The 14235-nt window shown below is 41.7% G+C and overlaps 1 protein-coding gene across 1 annotated transcript in view; it reads right to left on the minus strand.

The window, feature by feature from the left end:
* LOC119654514 (zwei Ig domain protein zig-8-like) overlaps window positions 1–14235 on the minus strand; it is a 570111-nt gene that overhangs the window by 105689 nt on the left and 450187 nt on the right. Inside the window, exon 6 of the mRNA XM_038059957.1 lies at window positions 12736–12813. Coding sequence (XP_037915885.1) covers window positions 12736–12781 — 46 coding nt within the window. The 5' untranslated portion in view covers window positions 12782–12813. The remainder of the gene's footprint in view (window positions 1–12735; window positions 12814–14235) is intronic.

The following is a 14235-nucleotide window of genomic DNA, read 5'->3' on the forward strand; positions in this document are numbered from 1 at the left end:
TGCTTCCTCGGCTTCAGATGCAGTGGCAGTGAAGCCCATACTGTTTTACGTAGGCACCTGTCGTGAGACTTAATCCTACGGTCCTCTTCAGACACGGATTGATTTTGTGACCACAATCAGAGCCTCGCTGTGACAAACAACAACGGTACCAGTCTATACCAAGTGCATGGCTTAGCATTCATACTGGTGGATGCAAGAATTACCTAAATCTCTACCGAACTGTGGAGTACGGCACCCGTGTTGATACGCAACACCACGTCGAGGCCCGAAGGTCTCTTCTCGCTTGAGCACAACCACAACCACCATGAAACTCCCACTAGGGGGGCCAACCGCTAATAACCGAGCTGTCCTCACATACAACAGGAGTTCACCCGAAGTATGTGAGTCCAGGGGCTTTCCCGGTTCCCATGGTACCAGTATACCCCTGGTAAGGTTTCGTGACCAATTTGCCACTTCAGATGAGTCCCCGTGCAGACTCGGGTCTGATCGCCCTAATTAGGTCTTTGGAGCATTCGCCTACTGAATCACGGCCGGCAAACCAAAGTAATTTCAGCGTCTCCCGGTGCCGCCACTATGGAGGTTCTCCTCGACCACTTGGTTTTGGTTTGGCCGATAGGGTTGCCGCCCCATCTTCCTCACCGCCACCTCTGAGCACCAGATGCAGTGGCAGGTGGAATTGCTCCTAAAGTCGGTAACGCTTGTGGAGGTGGCAGATGAACAAATTCTTCAGTTGAAATCTGGTCGAAACATTCTCGCCGTCTCGATGGTCGGTAAGCAAAAAACGGTTTCTGTCGATAATACAGCAAAAGTGTGCGATATCCAGTGTGCGCTCGTGTCGGCTTTGGACAAATTGATACAGATCTCTCTCGCCATACCGTGTGTCCACAGTATCGTAAAGACCTTTACAATTGATCAGTGTTAAGTTTAAGATGGGTGCATGCATGTGAATGGAGGGTGCAACATTTTTTTTATAAAATGTGACCATGTGGGGTATCAAATTAAAGGACTCAATTATAATAGTACCTTTCGAAACTGGGTCCACATTTGATATCGGGTGAAACATAGGGGAGTGAGGGCGCAAAATATGACCATCAAAAATTGTAACAGGTCTCTCTTTCAGAACCTATCCAACCGAAAAATCTGAAAGAAATCACAGTGGTGCATCTAGGCCTCAAAATACATTTGGTTCCAATATCAATCTTATGTATGGGGTGTGTAATTCCATGCTCGAATAGCTTCCGTCCTATATTATGCAGAGGCCCGCTAAGTTCAACAATCCAATTTCTGGTTTCAATCCTAAGATCTCCCTCTCACTTCCACGATGCCTTGGTTACACATCGACACCTCCATGATTCCTATCTTCTCAAATTTTTGTGCTCCTACCAAATTTATAATACTTCACCATGAAAATCTGTAGAAAGCTTTGTTTGAAATGAAGGAAGTTTCGTTTTCCTGAAAACTTTCCGGTCTCCAGTAAGGACAATCATAACTATTACCCCAGTTCGACAGATATAGCTTTGATGTCATCAATCATTCTTCCAGAACTGATTACTGTTTTGATTTTCACTCCATCCAACTCTTGTTAATACTTGACGACTCCCTATTTCCAAGCGTCTTTAAGCATTAATTCGTGATCTTGTCCCTCTCCGGTAATTGTGATTGTTTTGTCCTAGAAAAAATTGAACGCAAATTCACGCGATCCTTCCTTTTTAATAAGACCGTTTTCCTCTCGGAGTATTATACCTGATCCACTCTATTCCGACTCCACCCCGGTTCCACTTCTCTAACCTTCCCCAGCTATAACAAAGCAGAATCTCGCTCGATATGGGTACTCTGTTCAAAACGTCTGTCAGCCTGATGGACTGCTCTACTTCTACTGACATCACCTATATCACCCGCTTCTTCGTACACCGCACGGAACCCAAAAATTTTTGAATTGCGATTCGTGCACTCAAACTCCGGTGGTATTCCAACGTACTTACTCCCTTAAGCTCCTTTTCCTATTATAGTTTTAGGCGTAAGTAGTGTTCTACTTTCTCCATCAGTACACGTTGGTATGCCTCTGAGTCAACTTTTTTGGAAATGTTGGAACACTCTTTTGTAGCTACAGCCACCATCCGCCATTATCATGCATCATTGCTTGGATGCATCTGCAAAGTCGAATATCGCGATGACAAATGTCATGGAAAAAATAGCCCGCTTTATCGTGGTATGAAGTCGAACATGTTGTCGAGGATACGGACAGATTCTTCTAATTACCAATACTTCGGATTGGCGTCACTCATAATTTCTTAAAGGAGGAGAATCCTCACTATATGTAAAATGATACCCACATATATTTTGTCTTCTGACTTCCAAAGGACGACAGATTGAGTATGAATCACATAAATAGATCTAATGAATATTAAATATGCCACATTTTCATTATAATCATTCATTGTGAATGTCGACTGTACAAATTCCATGGACGCCAGTATCACTTAATCGCTCCTTGGGCAAACTGAATTAATTTACTTTTCTTTGATACAGAGCAAACAGTTGACGATTCTGTTATTGTTTCAATAAGAAAATGGCTCCAGGAAAACAATATTGAATTTTCCATGGAAACTTACTTCTTGTAAGTATCGTGTGTATCCAGCCGACGAATGCTGGACTTATCTCTCACCGAAATTAATGACTCCTTGCGCCACTCCGCTAGACCATCCTCCAGGATGCCATCCTGTCACAAATATACACCAATAATAAAAGCCATAAAGCAAAAAAGCCATCATCATGACTGTTGTGTCAGAAAAACATAAGGCAACTCTCCTGGATAAAGTTTAGGGTTTGGGGTGGAAAATGGTAATAAATTTTAAAATTAAAAGGGTCAACTGTGTCCACGTTTTGTGGATTAATGCCACCATGGCCGCATGAAATGTATTTTCCCGTCTAAATGACGTGGACGAAGAATTTAATGAAAAAAACTAGAAATTCATATTTTTCATTTCCAAAAATTAACTATGGTCGGGATCTGACTGGCATTTATTCAAGAAAATGGTCACAGTTGTTGACATCCACAATAACATCGCCATGGAAGGCAGGACTAAATTAATCGGTGAATTTATTTTGTAATGATTTTCCTAGGCGACCTTTTCTTTATTGTTTCTGTCTATATGTATATGCACGTTTATATATATATATATGCTCCAAGGAGACGTGACGGTCGTGTGTCATGATTAACCCCCTTCTACTTTGCAGCTTAGAACATGGCAATGGAAACGTAAAGTCATCTCCTTGTGCTTGTTTCATGGAAGAATTTTTCCTCCTATTTAATTTGGCTCAATTTTTTGGCAATTTTGTTTTATTAAGTCCTTTCCGTGAAATAAGTAGATCTGAATTACTTACTTAGCCAAAAATAATTTTTCTGTTAAACGAAATAGACGCAATACATTCCAGATGCTTTTTTCGTCCTAGATAGGCATTGGTGAGAGTAACGAGGAAAATATTTGGAAAAAAGATTTGAGATTACTCACCACGATAAAAGGACGTATTTAACATGAATGAAATAACAAAAAGGAACAGAGGAAATGAAATACGAAAAGAATAATTGAAATATTCATATGTTTATTTAACAAAGAGGTCCTTGGGAAAAAATTGAAAAGGAACCGAAAAAATGATTCTGTTGACATTCAAGCGATTTCGATTTCCTTTAGAAATTTAGATCTTGGGAAAAAAAGGTTTATCTCATTATATCCTTTATCTGCGTGAGAATACAAATGACAATTTCTTTTCGTTGTTCGGAAGTATTGTATTATTTTACCGGCGCAATTCTATTTAATATCTATATTTAGCTCGAAAACTGGAAAATGAATGCGAAAATCAAAGACGGAGACAGTCCTCGTATGTCGGATGTTTGTATGAATAACATCGAATTGATTTGTTTGACTCAAATTTCATGTATTGATTTTATTTGAAGTAAAAAGGAAAAATAATATTTTAACGGAAAAATGAAAAGTTATATCACGAAATTTCTAATGTTGACATAACTCACACTTATATTCTGAGTCCTTTAAGCGAAAGGAGTTGATACAATTGAAAGTTTCTATTCACTTAATAAAACAAAGTACTTGTATCTTATTATGTATCTATATGTTTCCTAATTTTTAATTGGGAAAAAGTATTCTCAATTTAATATGGCTACTTTCTCCTTCTCTTCTACATAGCATTTTTATCATGCTTTTATCAGCCGATCAACTTTCAAATATTGTGAAACCCTAACCCGTATTTAATAATCATACACTTAAATACATTTTAAGTCAAAAATGATCAGTGACAACTTATTTTAATTATTAACATCGAAATGCTATGCACATATCCAGCCTAGCGTGCAACTAAATGCATTCCGTCTAACATGTCGATACCGGTAACGAAGAAGCACTTAGTTATTTAGTGTTGTGAAGTCATGCGGCGGACGCATAGCCGCGAAGCCGGGGAATTTGTTCTATTAGTCAATAGGAGACAATTTCTCGATTACGTATAACGTCAGGCAATCGTAAGCGCTTTTCATGCAGATGCTTAAAAACGTCGGGAATGAGAAGTTGATGCACACGGGTGGAATGGAAAGATGGTAGACGAAAGAAAAAGTGTTAGTCTACTAGGAACTATGTACGGTAAGAGGAAGAATTAAGTCCCTACGGGACGACCCAGGTTTGTTCTCGTTACTATCACCAACCTTGACCCTGATCCGCGCCAGAGGTGCTCTGTCCAAGTTTAAAACCCGAGATAATTTAACGCTCTAAGAAATCTATTCGCTCCCCAAAGGGTACACTAGCATATGTAAGTCTACAGTTCACCAAAATGTCACCGAAAATAACCATCATCATCAACGGCTCAACAACCGGTATCCGGTCTAGGCCTGCCTTAATAAGGAACTCCAAACATCCCAGTTTAGCAATTCGATATCCCTAAAAGCTGTCTGGCATCCTGACCTATGCCATCGCTCCATCTCAGGCAGGGTCTGCCTCGTCTTCTTTTTCAACCATAGATATTGCCCTTATAGACTTTCCGGGGTGGGTCAACCTCATCCATACGGATTAAGTGACCCGCCCACCGCAACCTATTGAGCCGGATATTATGCAAAACCGGACGGTCATGGTATCGCTCATAGATTTCGTCGTTATGTAGAGTACGGAATCGTCCATCCTCATGTTGGGGGCCAAAAATTCTTCGGAGGATTCTTCTTTCAAACGCGGCATGAGTTCGCTATTCTTCTTGCTAAGAACCCAAATCTCCGAGGAATACATGAGGACTGCCAAGATCATTGTCTTGTACAGTAAGAGCTTTGACCCTATGGTGAGACGCTTCGAGCGGAACAGTTTTTGTAAGCCGAGATAGGCTCAGTTGGCTGACAACAACCATGCGTGGTTGATAGATAGAATAAATTATCAACGGTCTCAAAGTTGCATTCTCCCATCCTTATTTTTCCTGTTTGGTTTGTAACTGGTCGCCTCCATATTTAACCAATTCGGCGGTAATTCTATAGGCTCCTGGCCACTTATGATTTTTAACCCGATGGATTGCACGGACTCTTTCTCCTATACTTGGTGGTGGCAGTATTTGTCCGTCGTCTTCAGTTGGCGGGACCTCCAACTCGCCGATGTTCTGGTTGTGCAGTAGCTCGTCAAAGTACTCAACCCATCGCTCCAATATGCCCATTTTGTCGGAAATCAGATTTCTCTCTTTGTCTCGTCAGAATGAGCATCGAATTGTGTAAGACTTCGTCCTGCTAACTTGTTGGTAAAACTTGCGCGCCTGGTGCAGTTGCTCGTACCCGCATCTCCTGAAAATGTAACATTACTCGGTATGCAGCAATCTTCCTTTCCGTTGCTAGTTTACATTGATCGTCAAACTAGCCGTTCCGACTTCTTTTGCGGCTGGGGCCAAGTATGTTTGTGGCCGTATCAATGATAGCGTTCTTCAGGTGGTTGTGAAGATCATTTGTTGATGCTTCATCTCCAGGTCCTCTGTTAACTGCGGTTATTGCGGCATCCATTTCCCTCTTATAGGTGTTGCGGAGCGCTATATTGTAGATGGCTTCAGTGTTAACTCTCACCTGATTTTCAGAGGGGCTTGTGGGTGTTGTTGTTATACGAGCTCGGAGCACCATGCCGACGAGATAGTGATCCAAGTTTATGTTGGCCCCCCTATATGTTCTGACATTCATCATGGCTGAGAGGTGGCGGCGTTCAATCAGCATGTGGTCAATTTGGTTGAAAGTGGTCCCGTCTAGAGAGGCCCACGTATGTTTGTGAACCGCTTTCCGCGCAAACCAGGTACTTCCAACAACTATTTCGTGTGATACTGCTAACTGGATAATGCGCAATCTTGTATCATTGGTATCCCTATGTAAGCCATGGGAACCAACGTATCGTCTGACTACTGACTCCCAAAAACTTCCGAAGTAGTTCGTTTGTTGATTCCAGTGTAGAGACCATAATGATGAAATCGGCATTCGAAAATCTTGTGTATGTCAGTTCAAATAACACCCAGCCCACCTTCGGTTTGGGCGCCCGTGATGTGCCAGGTTTGGATTCAAGTAGCACGAACAAGCCATATGCATCGGCTCCAATTAAAAATGTCCATGTTGGCTGTGAAACCATAGTCGGGATCAGCTAAATCTTGCAGATTGCAATGTGCTGGCAGCTTTACTTTTGTCTCGACTGCTAGGTAAACGTTGATAATTTTTGAAATAATTAGAGTAGATAATTTTATATTTTCTCCGTATTTGGGTTGCATGCAGAGTTCAACTTCCCCTCTTGTTTTTGTGGATGACGTTGACCCAGACCCCTGATGTTGAGTCTTACATGCTGGCGCTCTATTCCCTACGACTGAATTGCTCTTTCGGTGATGAAGCTTCGTTGGAAGCACGAGTCTCTTAAAGTAGTTATGTGACCTACAGTGGCCATAGCACGGTTCGGAAAGTTTCGGCTTGGTTAGCCACGAGTGTTGTTGCCGATTTCCTTGGTTGTTGACTTCTCATCACCGTTACTACTATACAGCAATTTATGATGCTTCTTGTTGGTTGTGGCCCTTTTTCATGCAGTAGTAACAGGCACCTTGTTCTCACCTCCTTCGTTGGAGTATACTCAATGCCTTAAACTGGCCACATTGAGTACACGCGATTCCTCATTTGCTATGAGCGTTTCTAGCTTGCTTGTCCGTTTTGATGTGCCCAATTCTTCTAGCGCTCGGAAACGACCAGTTAGAAACGTTTCTAACTTCGGAATCTCGGAGCCTAATCCCAGCTAGGCTTCCCATAGCGCGATTGTATATCCAATTTCTGGCTGACCATATAGATGATGATTACATCCCAATTGTCCACGTTGATGCCCATCCATTTCATGTTTGCGAGAAACTCAGCAGTTGAATTGAAAAGTTTTTTACAGCTGAGTCTCGAATTGATAGACAAATGGTAGCTTCTTCCAAACTACAATTTTTGGAAAAAAAAATTAGGCGATGACGGCTTTACGGTTTCTTACCAGGGCAGAGATAAATCATTTGACGCTGCCTCACCTCTGCTTCCACAGTACTGTTAATGTCTTTTCAAATTCAATGTGTCCAAGTTATTCAGGTCCTCCCTCGTTTTGAGTTAAACACCCAAGTTTTTAAAAAAAGGTTGACTGACGGTTTTTTCCAGATGAGAGGCATCTGAAAATTTGCCTCTGCCCTGGAAGAAACTGCCAGTCAACCTTTTTTTGCTCCTTCGGAAGTCGCTTGCACATTAAACAATGGAAACATCTCTTCAAAAAATCTTTCTCTAAGGTGACAGACGACGATTACTTTAGTGAATTACCTCCTTTAAGGCTCTGCGCAGCTAAATATCATATTGTTATACGAAGATGTAAACTAAATGGATAAGGTAAAAAAAGGTAGAAAATTTATCTAAGATAAAAATACGTAGTACCTCAGTGGAGCTATCAAAACTTCATGACCTCCAAGAGGAGGCCGCCATCAATGCCACGAAGATGGGTGCATAGATGACGACAGTATGACCATCGACAAAGGCAGCCTACAAGTTTCAGTGCGCTAGAAAACTTGGTGTTGGGCAGGTCGTCTATCATTTAAGAGAGCGTATTACTTTGAAGAGATAATTCCATTGGCTAATATAGGAGCAACTTGCGCGAGAATGTGCAAAGTCTATCGATCATCCGGGAAAAAGAGATTCCAAGTACCTGCTATGCGATGAGAAGAAGGTCTGAATAATAATTACATGCATTGAATTTTAAAAGGAATGGAAGTGTGGTCGGTTTAAATCAACCTCAACTACTGTAAAGTCAGCCAATACCTGATTTATTAAACCACAAATCCTTTGTTAATATGGCACCACATAGGAACCTGGGCGACATGGGTGTACGTCAACCACAGCATCCAGAAATGTACAAGATCCCGGCTTTACGCAGCCCAAATAAACGACAATGTATGTAGATGAATTAAAAGGCACATTTGACAAGCAAGCCTCAAACGTAAAATCACCAAACCAGTCAGTACCGGGAGTCAATAGAATGTGGAAGTTAACCGACGAAGTAAGGCACCTATTGTAAGGCTTCGAGCAACTAGACATCTAGAGATCATCTGGAGAAGCTAATGCCTACCGGAAAATGGTTTAGCTGAACTAGTATATCAAGCATACTATTACGGAGAGTATTACATATAACACCACGAAGTCATGTGATTAACCAATAGGGATTCTCCTGTAGAAGACCAAATTGCTGGTGGAATAGTAAATTTTGTGACCTTTGGTAAGCACGTCAACGTACCGAACGAGCGGCTAAACAAGAGGTTAGGTATTTACCAGAGAAGTTATCGCCAAGTGAAAAACGTCGAAAGGGAGGAGTCGTGAGGTCAATGAGGACGATCCGCAGCGGCTCAGGGGTAGGTGAGTAAAGTGCAGCAACTTTGCAGGCTTGCAGATTACTCACAAAGGAAACTATCACCGCACCTGGCAGTTACATATAAAATACAAACCCAAAAATCAGGAGGTCCCGTACGGATAACCGGCGGGAGTCTTCTAATTTGGTGACTGGGTCGGGCTCCCGTAATGGACAGCGCGATTCGACGTCTAGATGCAACGATGACGAGGAGCATTGCTCCGCATACTGCAGCTGCTTCTCCACAATGTGTAGCAACCATTTCAATAGGTTCGCGAAGGCAGCGGATGAAGTCGATTGAGAAGTGAACCTCTTTATCATCCGCTCCTACTATGAAATAACGGCGGGGGTGGGTATAACATCTTACCCTCCCCCCTCCCCTTGTAAGGTCATTGCAGAAATTCAGGACCGACAGTCGATGGTGGCAAAGGCGGCGGCATCAAGAATACCACGCCGCACCGCAGGCAATAGCTTCCTTACTCGCCGAAGTACTCTCATCCACCGCCCGGCAAAGGACTTCGCTGAGGTTTGGAACGATTTCTAAAAAGCGTGTATAGAATTCTGGAAAATAGATCCTTTCATAGACCAGGTATTCCCAGACTCTATGCATCTCCAGCAATACCGAGAATTCTATCTCAAATCAATGCTGAGATTACATCTCAACTGTGTGCTGATATATCCCTGCTGCAATTATAATCACTTGTATATCGTGGTGGATTTGCAACTGTTAGGTTGCACGGGCAGAAGATTCACTTTCGCATTATTGGTTTGAGTGAGCGAAGAGATTCACTATGGAATATTGGTGTGAGACGTCGGCGGGACACACTAAGGCAGAACATTGCTAGGCTGATTCAAACTAGCACTGGCAATGCCATCAGATGGAGTGAAAGGGTATACCAAAACTATGTCATCTTCAGGGAAGTGAATTTCAACTACGGATAGTAGTTAAAATTCTGGACACACTAAAGCAGAAACTTTCTGTCATATGTAATCGACGGTATGGCGAAAGTTACTCCAGACGTGTCGAGAATCCAACGTACGCAAGGAACTAGCGGAGATCACTCAACGATTCCCAACAAAGCGTCCAGACAGTACAATTTTCAGTGGCGGAAGCGAAAGAATGTTTGGGTGGACTTTAGGAGTAACCCGCCCAGCCTGCTGAGCATGTAGAGTGGATCACCGCCGAAGGAACCGGGCGTGCCACGACGTATGGCACGTATGCAAAATCAGAAGTTACCGAAGAGGAAGTTCAATGAGTCATAAAAAGCTCGACGAACTGGTGGGCGCCTGGATCTGGATCGAGTGCAAAATTTCTGTAATAAAAAATTTACGTGTGTACACAGTTGGCACATAGCAAAAATCAGGTCATTAGTCGGCCGGAGGAATTTCCACCCTTCCTCACTGCAAGAATTACCGACCTTGTCCCCATAAAAGACACGGCCCAGGACCCCGCATATATAAGACCAATTACTTGCTAACCAACCCTCTATAAATTCATAACGTCCATTATTAGTGGAAGGGTCAATGTGCACCTCAAGACCAAGAACATTCTGTCCGAGGATCGAGGGATGGCAAAGAGCAACTCATTAACGACTCGGTAGTTGTAGGACAAATAACTAGAGGCCTAAGAAACATCTTTAGTTGCTATATCGATTACGCCAAAGCTTTCGATAGCGTACCGCATAACTGGCTAATCGATGTCCTAGGTCTGTATCGCATTGATCCCAAACTAATGAAGTTTTTGCGACAATCATGGAAGGGTGGCATACCACCTTGTCAGTGCGTTCATCTGAGGGTGCCAAAACCGTAGAGCCTATCCGTATAAGGAGAGGCATCTTCCAGGGGGATTCGTTGATTCCCCTTTTGTTTTGCAAGGCACTGAACCCCCTTTCATGGCTACTGAATGATGCTCGAAGGCATGATTTTGCTAAGTGCGAACTAACACACTTGATATACTTAGATGACGTCAGGATCTATACTGGTACAGACGATCATGTTAGAAGTCTATTGCGAGTAGTTGACATGTAACGTGATATTCGGATGGAATTTCGATTAGACAAATGTCGAATCCAAGATGTTTTCAAAGGTCATCACGAGCCGCATGCCGGATATAGCTTTGGTGACTTCCACATCCAAGCTATGATCGAGACAGAATTCTACAGATACCTAGGAACTCTGCAAGAAACGCATGCTCGAGTTGGTGAACTGAAGGATGGTCAGCTGCCCGAATTCCTGCGAAGTGTAAAGTTGGTACTGAAATCGCATTTCTTGAGTAAGAATAGAAGCTATTCTTTCATCGACACATGCATTCGGAATATTGCTGTGGACGAAAACCGATCTGGAAAACATCCACGCGGTTACGGACTGCTATGTCCAAATTAAGAACGCATCATCTAAACTCTGCCGTGGAGAGGATGAACCTGCCCCGTGACACAGGAGGGTGAGGGGTTGGTTGACGTGGTGGCACAACGTCATCGCCAAGTCGACTCGCTATTTTTACGCTTATTTTTACAACAAAGAGTAGGCAAGTCCCATGCATGCGATTGTTTGTAATGTGGATTGCGAGTTGACTCCACTTAACTTGAAGGATCGATCTTCAATCCTGTGAAGTCAGGCCAAGAGCGGATCGATGAAAGGAAGTCGAAGATAATGCACGGTAATCACGTAAATTAACTTTGGCAGCCATTTGTGGATTTGCATTTGTCAAACAGATGGCTGTGTGCTGGCGAGCTCTTTGCTGAGACAGAAAGGTTTTTGTGTGTCATGCAGGACGGTGTAGTTGCCACCCGAGCTTAAAAAAGCTCACCATGAAAGAACGGGTGGAGAACGACGAGTGAAAAATATGTGATTTGACGTTAGAGACGTTTGAGCATCTCATTTGTGGCTGCGCTGTAATGGCACCAGTGCAGTACACAAACAAGCGCAATGCTGTATGTAAGAAGATTCACCAAAAACTTGCATTCAACCATAGGCTGATCACGGGAACATGTCCGGTTTACAAATATGAGCCGCAAGCAGTACTTGCATAATAAACCTGCCGTGTTGTTAGTTGTCAAAATGGGTCACTCCGCGTAGATTATTGATGTTGCTATCCGCTTCAATAGTAACATTGAACTGAAATACGTGGAGAAGAAGGTGAACTATGAGCCCCTTGCTCGGAAAATATAAATCAGAGTAAAAATCAGATGATTATGACAATTTTAATCCGAAAAGCCATCAAAAGAAATAAAATAAATAAAGTAGAATAAATTGCTAATGGCTAAATTCGATTTAAATTGGCTGCTTGCATTCAGACTCTTATCAAATCAGTCTCTTATCAAATCAGTTCGTAGACTGCTACCACTCTCAGAACTCTCCGCATTTTGGTAAAATAAAACCAAAGGATGCTGGGAAGGCTGTAATCCTATGATCAGGTTAAAGATATGAGACCGGCCCCGTCGACAATCAAGATACTGGTAATGGAAATATTATACTATAAGAGCTTACCCAAAGCAATTCAACAGATCAAAAAGGGTCAGCAGCATCTTCTTCGTGTATAACCATGCATTACATACATATTATGGTTATCTATAATAATTTATTCGATTTGTATTATCTAGAGAGATTTCTTCATTTGATTTAAATTGCATATTCAAAAGCTTTCATTGAATGCGCAAAGATAAATTGCTTTGGAGGATTCCAATTTCCATTACTGCGAAATGATAGTGAATTTCATCGCGTCACTTTAATTAATTTCATTCCTTTATATTTTTTAAATAATTTAATTTCAGGATGGATACCGAATTCTTTTCCATTTACATAAATCGCTACAATAATGGTAAGTACTTACCACTCTTTATAATAAACAGCACGATCATGAGAAATAAGTTCTTCATTTCTGTTAAAACTGTGTCCAATTACGTCCATTCTGCAAAAAAGCATAAAAGGATGGAGAACAAGCATTAAACTGAGTACCAGCGCCATCACAACCGAATGAAAAATTAAAACGTGAAATTCGCATTTATACCGAGCAGAAATACAATACGGCATTATAATTATTGTCGCGTAAAACCCGATTACATTTTCATTATGCCCGAACAATACACCAGCGCCAGGACTCTCGTATTGACTTTCCATTTATAGCTGCACCTGAGTGAATAGTCCAGCATTGCGAAAATCGCACTGAACAATTATTAATAATTAAAAATAGTAAATTTTTCGGTCGTCCTGGGAAAAATATAGGACACAAGTCGGGGATGAAAAAAAAATATTTCGATCAGGGAGGATAGCATCGTTGGCATTGGGGAGTGAACAATGAAAAATATGGATGGAATGAAAAACAGTAGATTTATGTTGGGTGACTCTTCGATCCCGTGAATTTTGCATAAGTAGCCAGAAAAGGTTTAAATGAAGGTCCTCGCAATTTTCCGGAATTTAAATTTCACTACCATTGATGAACAGAAACATTTTAAAGTAATACGCTGGCTCCCTGGCAAGGTATGTATTTCCAATTGCTATCGCGAACTCATTAAGTGAATTGCAGAGCGGAAAAGGATGACCTTTTTGGAATATACATTTGTAATTGTGACTTTTCAGGAGGTTTCATATAGTTGTTCTGACATCATTAACCATGAGCCTCAGTTGATACATTAACTTGGCAAAAACATCATTAACCTTGCTCCCCAATAGATTCAAACTAGGAGATATTTCGGGATCCTCAAAAAAGCCATTATGAAAGAAAATCCTTGCTATGGTGAAAGAATGTATTTTCTATATCTTTATTAATGAATATCCAAAGAACAGAGCTCCAGACCATTGGAAATCCTTTTGAAAATGTCTCTCAACTACGAGAGACTTTTATCTTTTCTATTTATGTATTTGTTTCGGGCGTACTGCTTTAAGGACTATTAGGTTCCTCAGATCCTGTAGAAAACCACCTTGCTGGTCGGGGATGAGGCTGTAGTAATTCACTACTATACTAAGAGTGAGCAAAACATGAAGACGGAAGCTAAGGATTTTTACTCTTCAAGTGATAAGAAGTTCAACGGCAACGTAATCAACCAATTAATATTGTTCTGTGAACTTCTTATCACTGTAACCAAAAGCCTGCAATCAGTATCTACTATGCAACCATTCAGAGGCTTCCGAGGCTCTATAAGGGTGGAAACTGGCAACCCGATTGCAATCAGCCAATCCACGGCATTTGTATCTGAATCTTCTCGAATATGCAAGAATAGGCACGGCAGAAAGAAATCTCAGATACTAAGGAGAGGGAACTATTGCCTATATCTTGAATGTCAACACTTTTATCTCCGAGTCTCCTAGGAAATGCAGAAAAGAAAGGAAAGGA

This window comes from Hermetia illucens, chromosome 1 (genome assembly GCF_905115235.1).
Source record: "Hermetia illucens chromosome 1, iHerIll2.2.curated.20191125, whole genome shotgun sequence".
Classification (NCBI taxonomy): domain Eukaryota; kingdom Metazoa; phylum Arthropoda; class Insecta; order Diptera; family Stratiomyidae; genus Hermetia; species Hermetia illucens.